The sequence below is a fragment of the Garra rufa genome, chromosome 1 (assembly GCF_049309525.1).
Source record: "Garra rufa chromosome 1, GarRuf1.0, whole genome shotgun sequence".
Lineage (NCBI taxonomy): Eukaryota > Metazoa > Chordata > Actinopteri > Cypriniformes > Cyprinidae > Garra > Garra rufa.
Genome location: NC_133361.1, coordinates 2,262,585 through 2,283,816, shown reverse-complemented (window position 1 = coordinate 2,283,816; position 21,232 = coordinate 2,262,585). Strand labels below are relative to the sequence as shown.

Here is a 21,232-nt window from a genome sequence, read left to right as displayed (position 1 = left end):
GAAAATCATGTCATAAACACTGGGTTTATTTGTTTACTGCGCGCCTCCGATCTGCACGCGCTTCTCCAGCACGCGCTTTCTCCTGTCTAACATAAAGCCGCGCTCGCGTAATTTAAAAAATAACGGTCATTTTGTTTTACTGACTGACCAACATTCGTGGATCTCTTTAATAGATAATTACTCATAATTAATATATACCAGAGTAAATATTGAGATTTCAGGGAGATTTGACACGTCTAATTGAAGAGAACATGATGTTAACCGAGACGTTTTCGTTTACTGACCGAAAGAGGGAAGCACTTCATCGTTAATTCAGCGGTAAGAAACCAGTGTAATTGTAAGCCCTTCATTTTAGACAAAGGGAGGGGCGACTGGGGTTGCGCCCGTAGTGTCCTCGCTGTGTCTCCTTTTAGGAGGAAATGATGAACACCTGTGTTGGAGCTCTATGGAATCAATAAAGGTATGAGCTTTGTTGTTGTTCGAGAGACTTCGATGTGAGGGCTGCTGAACTTCTTGCCGAGGCTACCGTGCCGGGACGTGGGCTGGATGTTTTCCCGTGACGTATGTTAAGCGATGGGGAGGGATAGTTTTGTAGTTGGGTTTTCCTAACTAGAGTACGGCGGCCGCCACTATTGTTTCGCCGAACGCTATACCCCATGTCCGGTAGCGGGTAAGAAGGCCAGCAGTCCAGTATCTGCTTGTATGTATTTTGATTTGTGTGTATATGAAGAACTTTATGCGCCGGGGAGTCCTGGTTTAATGTGATCCATTGTTGTTGGTCCCCCGGCGCGTGTATTTTTGTTTGTGTCTGTGTGTGTGCGTGCAGGGGGTATTAGGGCAGGTTATTATCATTCAAGTGCAACTCCTCCTTGTTTTATATTGACGACGGCTGAATAGTTAGCCAGAGTGGCTTTTATAGACATATTGAGTGATCCTTTTTGGTGTGTATTGACGTGTGTGATTCAACTGATACACTTTTGTACTTGTGGTGTTTGCTGTGTAATGAAATTTGGTAGACTTTGTGGACACATGAACTAATGTTAAGGTGTTGAAGCCCTCTGCTGAATATCTTTGTTCGTTGATATATATTTGCCTATGGTGACTTATGATTCATCAGCCACACTGATAATTTAAGTATGTATTTAACAACCATTCTAACCTGCTGCTTTGCCCTTTGAGGTTTTAATATTTGTATTAGAATATAATAATAAAAGTGTTACATTTGTATTCCTTAAGGTTGTGTGCTTGAGTCACCCCTGCTATTAATGCCCAAATAAATCATTTTGTCCAGTTAGGAACCTGTGGATCGTTTCATTTCACTACTTTTGGAGTGTTACAACTTGGCGTAGTTTGGCAGTCTGGACATTGGGCAATAGCAGGTAAGATGTCAACTACACAATCTGGGCAGTTACCTTCTACATCTAGTGAGCAGCAGCAGGGAGAAGATAGTTCACCTAATATGGCTCAGAATCAGGGAACGAATGCAAACATGGTTATGTTTCCTTTTATGATGGGAACACCATGGTGTCAAAAATTTAATGGAGAACAAATGTCTCAGGCAAATAATTTTCAGGATTGGTATGATACGCAGACATCAATGTTTAAAATATATCCTTTTTCTGAGGCACAGAAAGTGTCAACTTTGATAAGTAATTTGGATGGAGAAGCAAAAAGAGAAGTGTTGGCCTTGCCTATAACAGAACGTGCGACAGCCGAACAGATATTGACAGTTTTGAAAGGTATTTATGGAGATATAGTTCCCCTTGCAACCCTTCGTTCCCAGTTCTTTACCCGTAAACAAAGGACAGATGAGAATGTTAGACAGTATGCTCTGGCACTTCAGGAATTGAGTAATCGGTTGGAAAACAGGGGGGATGAGACCATTAGGGGTAACATCTTACGGGATCAATTTATGTTAGGACTTTTGGATGCAGGATTGCGTAGGGAACTTCGGGGTATGGTTAGAGTAGCACCAGACCGTTCTTTTGCAGAGGTCAAACAGGAAGCAATTTTACGAGCGGATGAGTTTGGGGAGGTGAGGCAGGCTGTAGCTGCAACAGTACAGTTAAAACCAGCCCCAGATAAAGCAAAACTAGTTGAGGAAATCAAACAGGAGGTTTTCTTGCAGTTAAAAGGAGAAATAAAAGAAATGGTTGCTGGAATGATTAATGAAGTTCGTGAAGGAGTACAGAATTTACTGCCTAATAGCGATACTGCCAGACCTAGATATGAGTTCAGGGGTGGGCGAAAAAGTTCAGATCAATTTGACCATCAGGGAAGACCTATCTGTCGCCGTTGCAAGCAAGTTGGGCATATTGAAAGACGCTGTAGGATGGTGGAAAGCGTACAAGGGCCTTTAAACTTGTAAAACCCACTGTGCAGGCCCAAACAGTGGGTAGGTTAGGGAGTGGCCAATCAGAAAAGAAAGATCATTTAATAGGACAATGTCCAGTTGTTGAAGTAGTGATACAGGGGGTCAAAACATCTTGTTTGATTGATACAGGCTCACAAGTAACTACATTGACAGAAAGCTATTTTAAGAAACATTTTGAGACTGGGGGGCCAACAATGTATCCACCTATTCAAAGGTTTAATTTGGTAGCTGCGAATGGGTTAGTGATTCCTTACATTGGGTATATTGAGGTGGATTTAATTATTTGTGGCAAAGTAATACCAAAAAGGGGAGTGCTTATTGTCAAAGACTCAAATGGGTCATCATATCCAGGGTTAATTGGAATGAATGTAATCAAAGAGTGTAGGAAATTTTTGATGACACAGTCTGGAGATAGTTGCTTAGGGGTAGAAAGTGAAGTGCAAGTTAAGGTATGGAACCAAATGTTTTCTGTGTGTGAAGACGTGTTAAACTTTGTTGATGAGTCAGGAAAGATAAGCACAATTTACTGGCCGCAGGGAAAAAGAAAAATAATACCAGCACAGTCAGAGGTGGTGATCGAGGCATGTGCACGTGTTAGGCCTGATAGAAAGGATTATGTGGGTTTGGTAGAACCATGTCAAGATGAGGTGTTGCCAGGACAGTTACTGGTAGCCCGATCATTGAGCACTGTTTCAAATGGTAGAGTTAAAGTCAGAATTTTAAATCTTTCCCCAGTCCCGGTGACACTTTTTCAGCGTTGCCGGTTAGGCCAGATTTCTGATGTTGAGTTGTGTCCAAAGTTGCAGGGAAATGTAGAACTGAGATCATTGGATAATGAGACTGTGGAAGTGGGGGTGAGACAAAATAGAGTGCAGGATGTAAGACAAGAGCAGGTTCCTTGGCCTGTGGCTGTCTCTTTAGATCCACTGCAATTTAGCACCAAACAACAAGAAATGATTTCTGATTTGTTATCTAAGCATCAGAAGGTCTTCTCAGAACACGATGAGGATTATGGGTATACGGATAGGGTTTTACATGTAATACCAACAGTTGATGCAGCCCCAATTAGAGATCGTTATAATAGGATTCCACCAAAATTGTATCAAGAAGTAAGGGGACTTTTAAATAACATGCTTGAAAATGGTATTATTCGGGAGAGTTATAGTCCTTGGGCGGCACCTGTAGTGCTTGTCAGAAAGAAGGACGGCACCCTTCGTTTCTGTGTAGACTACAGGCGGCTGAATAGTGTTACTCATAAAGATTCATACCCTTTGCCTAGAATTGAGGAGTCATTGGCTTCATTGAAAAAATCTAGAGTGTTTTCGACATTAGATCTAGCACACGGGTATTGGCAGGTAGGGGTGCACCCAGCTGACAAAGAGAAGACCGCCTTTGTGACGCCGATGGGGCTATATGAATTTAATCGGATGCCGATGGGGTTATGTAATGCTCCAGGAACTTTTCAAAGATTGGTCGAAAGCTGCCTGGGCGACCAAAATTTTGAAACATTGTTGCTTTATTTGGATGACATAATTGTTTTTTCCCCTTCCTTTGAAGCCCATATTGGCCATTTAGATTTAGTCTTCAGTCGTCTGGGGGACTTCGGCCTAAAGGTCAAACTCAGTAAGTGTTCCCTTTTCCAGAGCCAAGTTCATTATCTAGGCCATGTCATTGCAGAAGGAGGAGTGTCACCGGACCCAGAGAAGTTGCGGGCGGTGGAGGCCTGGGCAACCCCTCAAAATATCACTCAGTTACGTGCTTTTTTGGGCCTAGCAGGGTACTATAGACGTTTTATAAGAGACTTTGCCCAGATTGCAGCACCACTGAACTCAATGTTGTGGGGGACATCAAAACGGCGTACTCGACCGGCTGCAGGAAAAACAGATGGTTGGGCATGGGGAGAGGCACAGGACATTGCATTTAAGAAATTGAAGGAGAGTCTCCTACAAGCACCCATATTGGCATATGCTGATTTTGAGTTGCCATTTTTGTTGTACACTGATGCCAGCCAGACAGGGTTGGGTGCAGTACTGGCACAGGTCCAAGAGGGGAAGGAGAGAGTAATTTCTTATGCAAGTAGAAGTCTCCGACTAACAGAAAGGAATGATAAAAATTACAGCTCATTCAAACTGGAACTTCTGGCTCTAAAATGGGCTATAGTGGAAAAGTTTAGGGAATATCTTGCTGTGTCCCCCTTTACTGTTTTCACAGATAATAATCCCCTGGCCCATCTGAATACAGCAAATCTGGGCGCAGTGGAGCAACGTTGGGCGGCCCAGCTTGCGGGATTCCAGTTTGAGGTGCGTTATAGACCGGGGCGAACAAATGGAAATGCCGATGCCCTCTCACGGTGGCCTGTGAGTGAGACTTCTGCTGGGCCCACAGAAGATGGAGCAGTTCCATGCGGGGAAGTCGGATATGTTGCATCAGAAGTTGTCCGTGCCTGTGTTCATGCCTTTGTTCCAGTTACTGAGAACCTGGAGGAGGGTCACAAGTTCGAGACAGTGGTACCTACTAATCAAGGAGACAGCGTGGGTCCCAGCTTGTTGGCTGAGTGGAAGAGGGCACAGCGGACTGATCCAGCGGTATCAAGACTGTGGATTTATATGGACAGAGGGAGAGGGCCTTCACCAAGAGAGCGAGCAGCGGAAGATCAGTCTACCCAAGTGTTGTTGCGACAGTGGGCTCGCCTTTGTGTGGATCAGGGACTGCTGTGTCGGGAGGTATGTGATCCAAAGACATTTGATAAGTTAAAACAAATAATGGTGCCTCAGTGTCTGCAGACGCAAGTCCTGGAATGGGTGCATGACCATGCAGGACACCTGGGGGCAGAAAAGACGCTGGGCCTGGCCCGTCGACGTTTCTTTTGGCCAGGGCTGGCACGAGGAGTGGAGAAATGGTGCCTTCAGTGTGTTCGATGCAATCTGCACAAGACTCCTGCAAATAAAGTGAGTGCCCCTCTTGTATCAATACAATCAGAGTATCCTCTCCAAATTGTTTCTGTGGATTTTCTGTCCCTGGAGGCTGCACGCAGCGGGATGTGTAATATCTTGGTTATGATGGACCACTTCACTCGCTATGCAGTTGCAGTGCCCACTGCGGACCAGACTGCTGTGACAACGGCAAGGGTGTTGTGGAGAAACTTGATACAGCCATTTGGGGGGTTTGACCAGTTGCACTCTGACCAGGGCCCAAATTTTGAATCAAGGGTCATTAAAGAGCTATGCTCTTTGTATAATATCAGTAAGTCTCATACAACCCCCTATCACCCAGCCGGAAATGGACAATGTGAACGTTTTAATCGGACACTGTTGAGTATGTTGGGCACTTTAAAGGATGATCAGAAGGAGGATTGGGACCAGTATGTGGCCGAATTGGTACAGGCCTACAATAACACATCTCATCCCTCTACAGGCTATGCCCCATATTTTTTAATGTTTGGCCGTCATGCAAAATTGCCCCTTGATGTTATGCTGGGCCGGGGAGATGGATTTGTGGGGACAGTTGACAGCTGGGTGCATCACCATCATAAAAGATTAGTGACTGCCTATAATGAAGCCCGAAAACAAGTTCAGAAGGCTCAACTTCATCAAAAGAAGGGGTTTGATCGTAGAGTTAAGGGGGAACCTTTGTTGAGGGGGCAGAGGGTCATGGTCCTAAATAAGAGAGCCAGAGGAAAGGGTAAATTGGATGATAAATGGGAACGGGTTGTGTATGTTGTGATGTCACAGCCTAATCTCGATATACCCGTCTATGTGGTTAAGAAGGAAGGGATTGATGGGGAGGAGAGGGTGTTGCATCGCAATATGTTAAGTCCATGTAAATTTGATATAGCCTTGCCCTCAGAAGGGAAGAGTCTCAAAGTTTTACCCTCTGATTCTAATGTCAATCCTGTGAACAGTAATTGCTGTACGTATCCTTGGTTGGGGGGTTGTTTTACAGGACTACCAGCACCCATACAGAGGGAGGGAGGAGCGACTTCCGGGATGGACATTGTTGAAGAGACATTAGAGACTGAATTGAGGGAAGGTCCCGCTGGTTCACCTGTTTCACAGGCTGAGGATTTGAGGCGGTCTACGCGGGCCACAAAGGGCCTGCTGCCTCAGCGTTATAGAATGTGAGGTATCTGGGAATGTGTGGACACATTTTGAGTAGGGGGGGTGGATGTAAGCCCTTCATTTTAGACAAAGGGAGGGGCGACTGGGGTTGCGCCCGTAGTGTCCTCGCTGTGTCTCCTTTTAGGAGGAAATGATGAACACCTGTGTTGGAGCTCTATGGAATCAATAAAGGTATGAGCTTTGTTGTTGTTCGAGAGACTTCGATGTGAGGGCTGCTGAACTTCTTGCCGAGGCTACCGTGCCGGGACGTGGGCTGGATGTTTTCCCGTGACGTATGTTAAGCGATGGGGAGGGATAGTTTTGTAGTTGGGTTTTCCTAACTAGAGTACGGCGGCCGCCACTATTGTTTCGCCGAACGCTATACCCCATGTCCGGTAGCGGGTAAGAAGGCCAGCAGTCCAGTATCTGCTTGTATGTATTTTGATTTGTGTGTATATGAAGAACTTTATGCGCCGGGGAGTCCTGGTTTAATGTGATCCATTGTTGTTGGTCCCCCGGCGCGTGTATTTTTGTTTGTGTCTGTGTGTGTGCGTGCAGGGGGTATTAGGGCAGGTTATTATCATTCAAGTGCAACTCCTCCTTGTTTTATATTGACGACGGCTGAATAGTTAGCCAGAGTGGCTTTTATAGACATATTGAGTGATCCTTTTTGGTGTGTATTGACGTGTGTGATTCAACTGATACACTTTTGTACTTGTGGTGTTTGCTGTGTAATGAAATTTGGTAGACTTTGTGGACACATGAACTAATGTTAAGGTGTTGAAGCCCTCTGCTGAATATCTTTGTTCGTTGATATATATTTGCCTATGGTGACTTATGATTCATCAGCCACACTGATAATTTAAGTATGTATTTAACAACCATTCTAACCTGCTGCTTTGCCCTTTGAGGTTTTAATATTTGTATTAGAATATAATAATAAAAGTGTTACATTTGTATTCCTTAAGGTTGTGTGCTTGAGTCACCCCTGCTATTAATGCCCAAATAAATCATTTTGTCCAGTTAGGAACCTGTGGATCGTTTCATTTCACTACTTTTGGAGTGTTACATAATGTTATTCTAGTTAGTCAAAGAAATGTTATTTGGTGCTTTAATAAACATAAAATCTGGGTTATTATATGGTATGGTACTTCAACATCTTACATATTAACGAATAACTAACATATTAAAGGATAATTCAGTCTTATTTAATGCTCCTTATGATGTTTATTATCGGTAATGATTCAAGAATAGTTCAAAACAAGACATAGTGTGTAGTAGTGATTATTGAGGTCACTTACTGTATCGGAGTGAAGAGGTTAGGAGAACGTTCTGGGAACCTTCTAGAAACATAAATAGAACGTTCCGTATTGGTTAGCCAGGAAAGTTTTCTTAACGTAAATAGAATTAGAATCCCTTTTGGTTAGAGGAACGTTCTATGAACCTACTGGGAATGTTCCGAGAATGCATGGTATTTATCAAACATAATTAATACATTTAATTTTCCAAATTTTACTGCAAACACTTGTATAGACACTATCAATATTAGGATTGATCTGTCCACTGCTAGAAGAAGAAGAAGGGTTGCTAAAGTAGACAAACTCATTCAGTCTCAGTCATGTGTGAAGTAAGATATAGTTTATTAGACAAAAAAAAAAAGGTTAACTGAGAAATTGAAAATCCCAAAAAGCAATTATAATACTTCATAGCTTTTAGATATTAAAGCTAAAAATCACAAAATTTAAAAAATAAACTTTTCCTGGTTCGAATACAATCAGCAAACAAAAAAAAGTTGTTGATAAAACGTAAAAAGTAAAGATAATGTATTAATAAAAAAGGTAACATTTTATCAATAATTACTTGGATCTCTCTCCTACTGAGTTACAAGTAGGGATGGGTATGGTTTTAATAATATTACAATTCGCTTATTAAACATAATAGGAAACCCATAAGAAAGCACAATGATATCATTTAAATCATGAAGTTTAATGAGATACAGGAATAAAACTTTTGGATGTTCTTTGGGGAGGAACTCCATCTGAATCTCAGTTGAATCTGAAGATGAACTTTATTCACTGTGAAAACTTCAGATAATGTTTCTTTTTCATGGCTCTTGTAATGACCGATTGATCCAGATTATATTCTATTGCTTGATGCATTATTGTGTCACATTTGGTGAGGATGCTGCATCAGATCTGAAGATGATGTGATTGTTCTTTGTATGTTTGTGTAGAGAAGATGAATATCTGAAACACATCCCACATTCAGTGCAGTGATACGGTTTCTCTCTAGTGTGGATGTTCATGTGTGTCTTAAGGGCTGATGATTGTGAGAAACTCTTTCCACACTGATCACAAGTGAACGGTTTCTCTCCAGTGTGAACTCTCATATGGTACGTAAGTTTTCTTCTTTCTGTGAAATTCTTTCCACACTGATCACATGCATAAGGTTTCTCTCCAGTGTGGATCATCTGGTGCCGCTTCAGATTTCCAGCTCTAGTAAAAGTCTTCTCACACTCAAAGCACATGTAGTCTCTCACACCAGAATGTATTTTCTGATGCATTTTCAAATAGTGCAGTAATGAAAAACTCTTTCCACACAAATGACATGAATATGGTTTCTCCTTTGAATGAACTGTCAGGTGTGTCTTCAGTTGTGAAGCTCTCAAAAAAAATTTCCTGCATTGATCACATGTGTACAGTTTCTCTCTAGTGTGGATGTTCATGTGTCTCTTAAGGCCTGATGATTGTGTAAAACTCTTCCCGCACTGATCACAAGTGAACGGTTTCTCTCCAGTATGAACTCTCATATGGTCTGTAAGGTTTCCTTTTAGTCTGAAATTCTTTCCACACTGATCACATGCATAAGGTTTCTCTCCAGTGTGGATCCTCTGGTGCCGTTTCAGATTTCCCGCTCTAGTAAAAGTCTTCTCACACTCAAAGCACATGTAGTTTCTCACACCAGTGTGTATTTTCTGATGTCTTTTCAAATGGTGTAGACGTGAAAAACTCTTTCCACACAAATGACATGAATATGGTTTCTCCTTTGAATGAACTCTCAGGTGTGTCTTCAGTTGTGAAGGTCTCAAAAAATGTTTCCCGCATTGATCACATGTGTACAGTTTCTCTCTAGTGTGTATGATCATGTGTTCCTTAAGGGTTGATAATTGTGAGTAACTCTTTCCACACTGATCACAAGTGAACGGTCTCTCTCCAGTGTGAACTCTCATATGCTCTGTAAGGTTTCCTTTTAGTCTGAAATTCTTCCCGCATTGATCACATGTGTATGGTTTCTCTCCAGTGTGGATACTCTCATGTGTTTTCAGATATGATGACCGTCTGAATCTCTTGTCACAGTGTGAACACTTGTAAGGTTTCTCTCCAGTGTGGATCCTCTGGTGTTGTTTCAGATATCCAGCTGAAATAAAAGTCTTCTCACACTCAGAGCACATGTACTCTCTCACACCAGTGTGCATTTTCCGATGTCTTTTCAAATTTTGTAAAAATGAAAAACTTTTTCCACACAAATGACACGAATGTGGTTTCTCCTTTGTATGAACTTGAAGGTGCTGCTTCAGTTCTGAAGCCCACATAAATGTTTTCCCGCATTGATCACATGTGTACAGTTTCTGTCTAGTGTGAACTCTCATGTGAAGCTCAATATTACGTTTGCATGTGAAAGTCTTTTCACACTGAGTGCAGGTGAAAGATTTCTTGTCTCTTCTTTTCTTTAAATCTTTCTGTTTGGGTTTTTCTCCACTACAGGCATGATCTTTCTCCTCAACTTCACTCAGTTCTTCTTTCACCTCATTGTCTTCAATCCACTCTGAAACTAAGGTAGAAACAGTACTTTTACTATCCAAGAATATAGTGAAAACACTATATATTAGCACAGAAGCAAGATCAAACAAGCACAAAACACAAGATACTTCTCTTTTCTATTAAAATTAGCATTTTATTGGATAAACCTAAGACATACAAACTAATCCAACACATAAACACATGCATTCACACACGTTACAGAGAGTGAAAGTGAGGAAAGAATGAGTTTATAGGAATGAAAATATGAAGTCCCAAGTTTATAGCAATATGTGCAATTGTTTAGACCTGAACAACCATTAATCACTTAATTAACCCTCGTATTGAGTCTCTCAAAGAGGTTATTAAACTTTATATCAAATGCACCAGTTCAGATAGAATCTGGAGGTTGTACTTGCGTTGCCTTTGTGTTGAGGGAATTCCTGTCGTCACGTCATTCCAGAAAGGGGTTTTCCGAGGTTGCTGATTGGTTGGAAGTTCGGTGGTCATTCGTTGTGAAGTTTTGGGCATTGGTTGGAGATGCGGAGTTGTGCGCTGGTTTAAGTTCAGGCGGGCACAGACGTTCGGGTCATGACTTGCGGCAAAACTTAACTAGAACACGAAACTCTCAACGGAAAGAAATAAAAGACTTAAAGTAAAAGACAGAAGTGTAACGATCTCCTCATGTTTTCTTTAGAGGAGCGGCTGGCGACCAGCAGCGTCGAAACGTGACACGAAGAAGAACGAACGAGTAAGAGAGCATCGCTAAAAGCTAGAACTAAAAGCGAAATTTTATGGTGTCCAGAGTATTTAAACTCAGCGTTTGGACACGTCCCAAATGGTGTCTTGACCAATTAAAACATTGTCCTAACTCGGGGTATTGTCAGTTTCTCCTCCCAAAACATAAATCACAATGTTATATTATCAATCCAGTGGTCCAGATTTTCCCGCTCTTTGCAGAATTAAATTTGGATGTGATTTCTATAACAAGACTATAAAACATTTTTACAAAGAATTGAATTATAGAAACATTTCAAGCTCAGGCATACCAAACACAAATATAAACCATTAAGCAATTCAATAGTTATCAAAAGTGACATACACAATGAGTGATTAAAACATAACTGACAAATGTGTGGGTTACATAAATAATAGGAAGTTTTGCATGGAAATGATTAGTTGCTCATACATCATTTTAGCATCATTTTAGGTGCATACATACATGAATAGGCAGTTTTCTGTGGCGAATTGGGAACCTGAGGGTATGTTATAGAGGTCGACCGATATTGGTTTTTACTGATACCGATAGCTAGGTTGGACCACAGTTGCCGATACCGATTAATTAACCGATAGTTTTTGAAAATGGGTAATGAAAGGCAACTAAAATATTGTTCTACTATTTTTTTAAAGTATAAACCATACTTTTGTAAATTAATAAAAATATTAATATTAATTATATATTGATCATTAAAGTTATTTCATAGTTCATCAATGTTAACAAAATAAACTTCAAAATTTAACAATATATCAGTAAATGTTGAAATTAACACTCTAAGCAGGAACAACACTTCTATTCTACAGCTTTCATCAATCTTAGTTGATGTTACAAATGGGCTCATTGTAAAGGAATTGCAGTTTCTATGCTTTTTGTTCATATTTGGAATCTCTGTGTGTCAGTCCTGCCATCTTAAAATTAAGATTCAATTTAATTACATTTTATATCAAATTTATTTCGTGCAAAATTTGCTTCATTTCATTTTTTTATTATATAGGCTACTTTTTAAAACAATAGACAGTGACAGACATATGTGGCTGCTTTAACAGGCTTCAATGCATGCACAAATCTATTTCGATCAATCAGATGTTATGTCCTGCTCTGAAAACATAACTGACGCTGTGTTCTTTACATCAGTTTCGTATAAAAGTATTCGAAAATGCAAGTGCATTTAACCGCATCCACAATCAAGCTTTTTAGGACGAACAAGCGCAAGTGAAAGTCTGTCAGTGCGCAAGTTTAGTGCATCTAATAGCACTGCATTACAAACAAGAAATGCGCACTTGTCTCATAGTGCAAACCCTGTGCAATGAAGCCCGCCGCGTCTCTAGCGCGCACACGTGACATATGCGGGGAAAACACAAGCTCGTTGAAGAGAGGATTGCGATGCATTGGAGAATCCATTTTTCACCCACCCTTAATGAAACCGAAAGTGCAGCGCGGACAACTCGCAGGTATGACACACACACACACACACACACACACACACACACACACACACACAGGACGCGTCGCGTGTAGTTCAAGGGAAAGTCTAAAACAGTTTATTTAATCACCAAAGGGCAAATGTTTACTTAAAGAATGATCAAAAAAGCGGCAAAGATTAGTTTAAAGAACAGATCAAACGAAAACAGAAAGAGCGATATATATTGTTGTAGCCATTTTAGATTTTTTTTTTTCTGTTTTATTGTTTAAATATTATTTGTCTGTGTTTTGTTTCAGTTCAATCTGTTTATTACGAAAGAAGTTTGTGTAATTTGTAATGAATTGGACGGCAATACGCCGGGAGAATTGGAGAGGGTCAGACACAACTTTTTGACCACTTCGTACGTTTTTATTTGTGGAAAATCCCTTCTTAAACGAATTTCGTTTTGTATCATTTTTATGTTTATTTTAAATATATATTTTTGTTGATCAGTTATTAAAAACAAGGAAAACTGGCATTGTGAAATAAAGTGCGTAACTACCATGCTTCCGCAGCCTGAAGAAAAGGCTAAAACATAAATTATAGCTCTATATGAAGCATATACAGACATTATTAGAGCAAAAAAATACAAACGTTTCACTTAAATGCACAATGCTCCATATTCCAGCCCAGGCTCAAGTCTTTATTAACATTACATCAAATCTGTCCCAAATCTTTGTTAATGTAAAACTATGAATGAGGCGCTGTGGCAAAAAACACAACCCGGAAAAACTATCGGCAAGGATTTTTGCTGTAACAGATAGTTCCGCCAATCAACTAACGGTCCCGATTAATCGGCAAAAACGATACATCGGTCCACCTCTAGTATGTTCTCTCAGCTGGAAGGTCAAAATGTTAGGGAAGGAATCTCAGTCTCTGGGTTGGGGAGCCCACCAACCAAAATCTCGAATGATTTTCCTCATGTGATGTCCATGATGTGCATCTGTTCGACCATTAATCCTGGTTTGCTGTCCCAGATTTCCTTAGGATTATCAACAAGTGTCCTTTTGTGTTCATGCTGCAAGTTGTTCATATTGTCGTCTCACGTGTCTTTTATTCAGAACAAAGAAACACTTACAAGCTACGTCAGCAGGGGGCAGTATAACATCATCTTAACAGTGTTAAATTACCTTTTTCTTTTACAACACTCCCACTTAATTTTACACTGGAATTTAAGTACTTAAACAATTTCCATAACTAAGATCAGAACTCAACCTCACAAATAATGTCAAAAAATAATAAATCCTTACAAACTTTCCTTATTATTTTTCCCTGTTGCCTTACGTACCATTTTTCATAACATATTGAACAGTAAACTGTACAGTAAGCATACTACACAGATTTAAACAGGGTAAAGCCCGATTTCTCTCCTAAGGTACTCAAACCTTTGTCTTGTCAGCGGCTTAGTCAAGATATCTGCCTTCATATCAACTGTTGGACAATACTGTACTTGTATTTGTCCATTCTGCACACATTCACGAATGTAATGGTAGCGAATGTATGATGTGCTGTATGTTCCCAAGTTATCCGGAAATCTTTTCTCAGTGGGAGCTGCAACGAAAAAAGGAAATACAGTGCAGTTCAAGAATGTCTTCAAGACTACCAGCAGTTTTCAGAGCCACAGTCTGTAAAACTTGGTGACGGCAGGGTTGTGGATGCACTAGGGCTTGGCAACATCAAACTTAAAATGACATTCAAAGTCAGTGATGTAAAAAATGTCCTCTGAGCGTATCCCACGCTTCTTTTGGGGTCTGACAGCTTGTTATCAGGTACAGCTGGGGTGTACTTACATTCAACACCAACATGGAAAATGCCTTTTCTTTCCGACGTTGAAACTCAGCTTGTGCAGCAGCATTAGCTCCTGTTGCTAGCACATCTGTTTCCATTAGCATGCCCCACAGTCCTTTCGCCTTCAGGAAATGCTCCATCTGAAATTTCCATGTTGCCCAGTTCTCAGATCCGCTCAGCTTGTCAATAAACAGTTTATCTTCCATTGTGAATCCCACAACTCTGTTTATTTCACGACACTGCTTTTTAGCGATGCTCTGGGCCCATAACCTATTGTCGTCTCACGTGTCTTTTATTCAGAACAAAGAAACACTTACAAGCTACGTCAGCAGGGGGCAGTATAACATCATCTTAACAGTGTTAAATTACCTTTTTCTTTTACAACAGTTCAAAGCTCCTATAGTTAGTCGGTTAGGTTTGCTTCAAGCTGGCTGGCACCAGGGCATCAAATGTCAGATTTATGACGGGGCCTCTTGTGGAATTTGGGTCTGTAGAAGTGTTTCAAACTTCTAATCGAATCTCCTGAATTGTCTGATTTGCGCTGAGACGCTACACCACTATGGGTCTTGGGAAAAGCTAAACAAGTTTATTGTGCTTTGGCTACACTTCCTTGGTGTTTCCCCTGCTCTTTTTCTAGCAAAAACTCACTCATCAATAAATGAAAGTTTAAAGTGAAGACCTAATTATTTCACAAGTCCATTGTTTTTGAATTTCTGTGTCACTTTTACTATATTTTATAAAATAGGTCCCATATGAAGAACGTTCCCAGTAGGTTTTTTTAGGTTATTAAAAGCAGTGTCTTGTATTTTATGTCAAAGTTTTATTACTTTATATTGTGATTGTTGGCCACAAACACAGTATTAACCTCAAAATTGGTAAGATATACTCATTTTTGCTGGATGAATAGTTGATAAGGGTAAACTTTTAATTCTGAATCAATTTAATCAAATTCGATTCCCAATTGAATCATTTGAATTTGATTTCATTCCCTACAGTTATGATTTGATTTTCTTGCTTTTATTCATTCATAATAATGTGTTCATTTAATCATATAATATTTGATAACTTTAAGTACCCAGTTCATTAGAGGTGTCTCTAATTATCTGAGACTTCAGCAAAATTATTCAACAGCTCTAGAGATCATTTCTGTTACAACAAACACAATCAATAACAATTAACAATTAATAACCGTCAGTATTATTAATGAAGAATGAAGAATCAACACCAACCTGTTTGTTGTTCAGTATCTTCAGTGTGTTCTGGATCTCTCATCTTCTCTCTGTCCTCTTTAATAAACTCAGATTTGCAGATTTCAGCTCTTCCTGATGATTTGATTCTCTTTTTTACTTCAACAATAAATCAAAGAGGCATTAAGTGACTCGCAGTTCTCAGTTACCTCTCTTTATACAAGTATAAATGTTTTACAGCATTCAAATTGCTTTAAAGCTGAAAAATAATGCTGAAACAGCAGCTTCATGCAAACTCAAAATAAATCAATTTCTCCACGCTTACACTTTTAACACGTTGTTTTCGCTCAAATACGGCCAAAAGCAGTCTGTAAACAGTGATTTGCACACGAATACGACAGTTTTAACAAATGCAAAAACGGATTGACTGCGTAGAACTACTCTGTGTAAAAAACAAACTGTTGCAAATGACTAAATGCCGTAATAATCCGATACGTACTGCTCCGTCTTTCTTTCATCTGCGCTTTTAGCACGATTCTCTCTCACTGAGTTTTACAACCTGAGGGGGCGTGTCCACCACCTCATTGTAGCCAATCAAATGAGGCTCTCGCGGACTCTCCGTTTACTTTAATCTGATTGGTTCAATAAACACATCGCACTCCAAAACATTTATCTTCATTTAGATCAGGATCGTTCTCTCTGTAGGTGGAATGGTAGTTTTAATGCACACATACACATATATTAAAAATAAATAAATAACGACTTAAGTTATGGTAAGTTGTACCATTAGGCTAGACTTCTGTGTGTTTTCAAACTGAATTGCCAGACACTATGGGAACACACAGCCATGTTTATGTTTATATAAAGTGCTAAACAACGGTATTACAGATGATAAATGGTGAATAAGTTAGAAATTAATATTTAACAATTATTTTAAACACAAAATAAATTAAAAAGGCATTTCTGGAGTAAAAGTCTCCTTTCTGCACTAACTCCAGCGCTATTCATACGTGAAGCTGACATTTAATTCACATTTCTGTTACCCTCAAGCCTAATTAAGCAAAATAAGATATGAAGCAGAGCGAAAAGCAAATAATAGGGAAGAAAGAGAAGAAAAAGAGGACTCACACTCACCATACAACTCTCATACTAACTTAAAACTTTTGCAGATGATTCTGATTATTCTAATGTGGAAATATATGCATATTTTTTTTATCATAAACAAACTATTTTTTTTTTTTGCAGAATTTCATGTTTGAAATAAGCTTTTAATAAAGTGTAGATATCAAAATGGATTAAAATGATAATTCTGACTGTATAGCTAAAAATATGACAAGGTTAAGCGTCTGCAAATCATGTTTACTGAGCGCCTCTGATCTGCACGCGCTTCTCCAGCACGCGCTTTCTCCTGTCTTCAACATAAAGCCGCGCGCTCGTGTAATTTAAAAAATAACGGTCATTTTGTTTTACTGACAGACTAACATTCGTTGATTGATCTCTTTAATAGATAATTACTCATAATTAATATATATATATACGAGAGTAAATATTGTTATTTTATGTAGATTTGACAGGACTAATGGAAGAGAACATGATGTTAACCGAGACGTTTTCGTTTGCTGACCGAAAGAGGGAAGCACTTCATCGTTAATTCAGCGGTAAGAAACAAATGTAATGTTCCCTTTTGAAAGCTACAGTCGATGCTGCGCTGCTAAGCGCATTGGGAACGTCTTTAGAAGTGACCAGCTGTGAATATTGTATGTAAAACGTCAATATAATTGACTAAACGGCATTATAGCCTCGATTGGTGACGTCACCGGAGCGCACGCGCACGAGGCTATAAATAGATGAGCCACAGGTGCATCGTCAGGTCTTTTGTCTTCAGAGATCACTCTGTGTGTTGTGTGCGTCGGAAAACTCTCTCTCTTACTCATCCTTGATTTTGTTAGGAGTTAGTTTTACTAAGCAGAACGCAGAAACGTCACTCTTTTTCTCACTTTTCTCTCTTCTTATTTTAAGAGTTTAAAAAGAAGGAAAAGAGCATCATGAGTCAACAAGCAGGTAAGCGTTGTGTTCCTCCATGCTCGCGTCCCATGACCGAGATGGATACACACGATTATTGCTTTGTTTGTTTGGGGGAACAGCACGCGGTCATGGCGATAGAGAAGGGCGGGTGTGAGCATTGCGACCTGTTAACTGTCAAGATGCTTCGCACTCGTCTTAATTATTTCCACTCCGCACCTGCATTGCAATCGTGGGGCTCTCGCATGGATTTGCTTGACGAGCAAGAGACGGGTTCGTCCTTTTCGCTTGCTGCGTCACCAAATCCTGACATTCCTTCTCGTGATCTCGAAGCGCGCTTCGGTGCTTCTTCGGTTCACGGAGGGGATGACATATCTCTTGGTTCATCAGATCGCGAGCCGCCAGCCTCTGAGCGTTCTTCTCGCGATAGAAAATCTGTTGAGGAATTGCTGGAGGTGATCACTCGCGCTGTGGACAGGTTGCAGCTTGACTGGCCAGATGAACAAGAGACCCCCAAACGTAGCAAGCTTGAGGATAGGTTTCTGTCCGGTGGCAGAGGGGAGAAGAAACAAAAACCTCTCCCCTTTTTCGAGGACCTCCATGACGAGCTGTCCAAGTCATGGAGTAAACCATATACCTCTCGTGTCTTTGTGCCATCGACGTCGACATTCTCGGCTATCGTGGGTGCGAAGTCACGAGGATATATGGAGATGCCTCGGATCGAAGAGACGCTCGCGAGCTATCTCTCACCCGAATCAGCATCGTCTTTAAAGAAACCTACCCTCCCCACTAAACCGTGTAGAACAACTTCGGCTTCGGTGGGAAAAGCTTATCAGGCTGCAGGTCAGGCTGGTGCTGCGCTGCACACAATGGCTGTGTTACAGGCATACCAGGCTGATCTGTTGAAGGATTTGAGTGCGGGCAGTACAATCGACGATGAAGCTTTCACTGAGCTTCGTCGAGCCACAGATTTGTCTCTCCGTGCGACCAAGCAAACGGCTCGTGCCATCGGCCGATCTATGAGCGCTTTAGTCAGCACGGAGAGACATCTATGGTTGAATCTGACAGGAATAAAAGAAAAGGATCGCGTGTTCCTGTTAGATGCCCCCGTTTCTCCCTCTGGACTATTTGGAGACTCGGTTAACACCGTTGTCGAAAGATATAAAGAGGTAAAGAAACACGAGGAAGCGTTTGTTCAGTTTCTTCCTCGCCGCACTCAAGGGGAGGGGCCGTCTGCCACCCAGCCCCGTCCCGGTCCTTCAACATCCAGGGAGGTCAAAAAGCAGAGCGTGGCTCAGCGTGCTCCCCCTCGTAAAGATTGGGGACAGGCTCGCCGCGCTCAACAACCTCCTAAGCCAGATCTCAGGACTATTATCAACAAAAAGAGAAAGTCCTGATGGTCTGGCGCCCAATCTAGTGGGGGTAGCCCCCCGCGGGATGGGGCGCGTTCAACATTTAAAACTCGCCTCTCCCCGATACCCTCACGAAACCTCTCCATCCCCGCCACTTCTCGTGCCTCGGGGGGCAGCGGTTTCCAGAGAAATGTTAGATGTTCCGTCGTTTTCGGCTGTCATTCCGGACGCGGGACATCTAACATCCCCTCAAAAGGAAGTAGTAAAATTAATACCACTCTCAGAGAGTCTGGCAGCGTGGAAACTTCTGCCAGGCATCTCAGAGTGGGTATTAAGCACAGTACAGATAGGATACAGAATCCAGTTCAGTCGTCGTCCTCCGCGTTTCAACGGCGTGGTTTACACTTCCGTGAAACCGGAGCTGATGCACGTACTGTCACAAGAGCTGAAAACTCTTCTGAGCAAGGAGGCCATAGAACATGTTCCTCTTCCAGAAAGAGAGTCAGGCTATTACAGCAGATACTTCCTGGTTCCCAAGAAGGATGGGGGGTTGCGTCCAATCTTAGATCTTCGAGGCTTAAACCGTTCAGTCAAAGCACTCAAGTTCAAGATGTTAACTGTCAAGATGGTCGTGACGCAGATTCAACATTACGATTGGTTCGTCACGATCGATCTAAAAGACGCATATTTTCACATACAAATATTGCCACAACACAGGAAATTCCTGAGGTTCGCTTTAGGGGGCGAAGCGTACCAGTTTCGGGTTCTTCCATTCGGCCTAGCTTTGTCACCCTGCACATACACAAAATGCATGGATGCAGCACTGGCTCCATTACGACTCCAGGGCATTCGCATTTTGAACTACATCGACGACTGGTTAATACTGGTACAATCGCGAGAGTTGGCGCTTCAACACAGAAACATCGTGTTGGCTCATTTAGTTTCTCTAGGGTTGAGACTCAACACCAACAAAAGTGTTCTTTCTCCTGCCCAGAGAACGACTTATCTCGGTATCGTTTGGGATTCGATCACGATGCGGGCACAGCTGTCTCCCGCTCGAATCGAGACCATTCGGCAGACAATGAGCAAAGTCAAGCTAGGTCAAAACCGTACTGTTCTTCAGTACCAAAAAATGTTAGGCTTCATGGCTTCAGCATCCACGGTGATTCCTTTGGGGCTGTTGCACATGAGACCGTTTCAGTTGTGGCTAAAAGCCAGAGGATTTCATCCAAGAGCCAATCCTCAAAGGCAAATAAAAGTGACGCGCCGCGGGCTTCGTACACTAACTCTGTGGTTCAGACCCCGGTTCCTTACCTTGGGTCCCACTCTAGGGGCGCCCTGTCGTCGCAAACTGCTAACGACGGACGCCTCCCTGACGGGCTGGGGAGCGGTCTTACATGGTCGTCCAGCTCAAGGGGAATGGGAGGGTCATCAGCTCGATTGGCACATCAATTGCCTCGAGTTGATGGCTGTATTTCTGGCTCTGAAATACTTTCTCCATCAGTTGAGGGGCTGTCATGTCTTAGTGCGGGTGGACAATACAGCAGCAGTCTCTTATATAAATCACCAGGGAGGTCTGCGCTCACGCAATCTGAACAGATTAGCGAGGCAGATTTTTCTCTGGGCCCAAGGAAAGTTCCTGTCACTCAAGGCAGTTTACATTCCAGGGCACTTGAATGTGGGAGCAGACTTACTGTCCAGACAGACATTACCGATGGGCGAGTGGAAACTCCACCCGGAAGTAGTGAATCTGATATGGACCAGATTTTATCAGGCGGAAGTGGACCTCTTCGCCTCTATACAGACAGCGCAATGTCCCCTTTACTTCTCTCTGAGTCACCCAGCTCCGTTGGGTCTGGATGCGATGGCGCACTCATGGCCCAATATGCGCCTGTATGCGTTTCCTCCAGTCTCTCTGCTCCCGGGGGTTCTAGCCAGAGTTCGCCAGCAAGGTTCTTGCCTCTTATTGATAGCGCCGCGTTGGCCGAACAGAGTATGGTTCTCGGAGATAATATCTCTCCTCGACGGCTCGCCTTGGGCGATTCCGGAGAGGAGGGACCTTCTATCGCAGGCGGGGGGAACGATATTCCATCCCAGGCCCAACCTGTGGAATCTTCATGTTTGGCCCCTGAGGGGAACCAACTGAGGGACACGGGGCTTTCACCTGCCGTTATTGAGACCATCCTAAGTGCTAGGGCTCCCTCCACTAGGAGGATTTATGCCGTTAAATGGGGTATTTTTGAAAGGTGGTGTGCTGCACACAATGTAGATCCAGTTAACTGCCAGATTGCTTCAGTGTTGGACTTCATGCAAGAGAAATTATCATCAGGCATTTGCCCCGCTACTCTTAGGGTATATGTGGCCGCTCTTTCGGC

General features: G+C 41.9%; 1 protein-coding gene across 1 annotated transcript in view; it reads right to left on the bottom strand.

Annotated features, from left to right (window-relative positions):
• LOC141327925 (uncharacterized) overlaps positions 1 to 21,232 on the bottom strand; it is a 123,988-nt gene that overhangs the window by 67,255 nt on the left and 35,501 nt on the right. Inside the window, 1 exon segment of the mRNA XM_073835377.1 lies at positions 8,793 to 9,870. Within this exon segment, the coding sequence (XP_073691478.1) occupies positions 8,793 to 9,870 (1,078 nt within the window).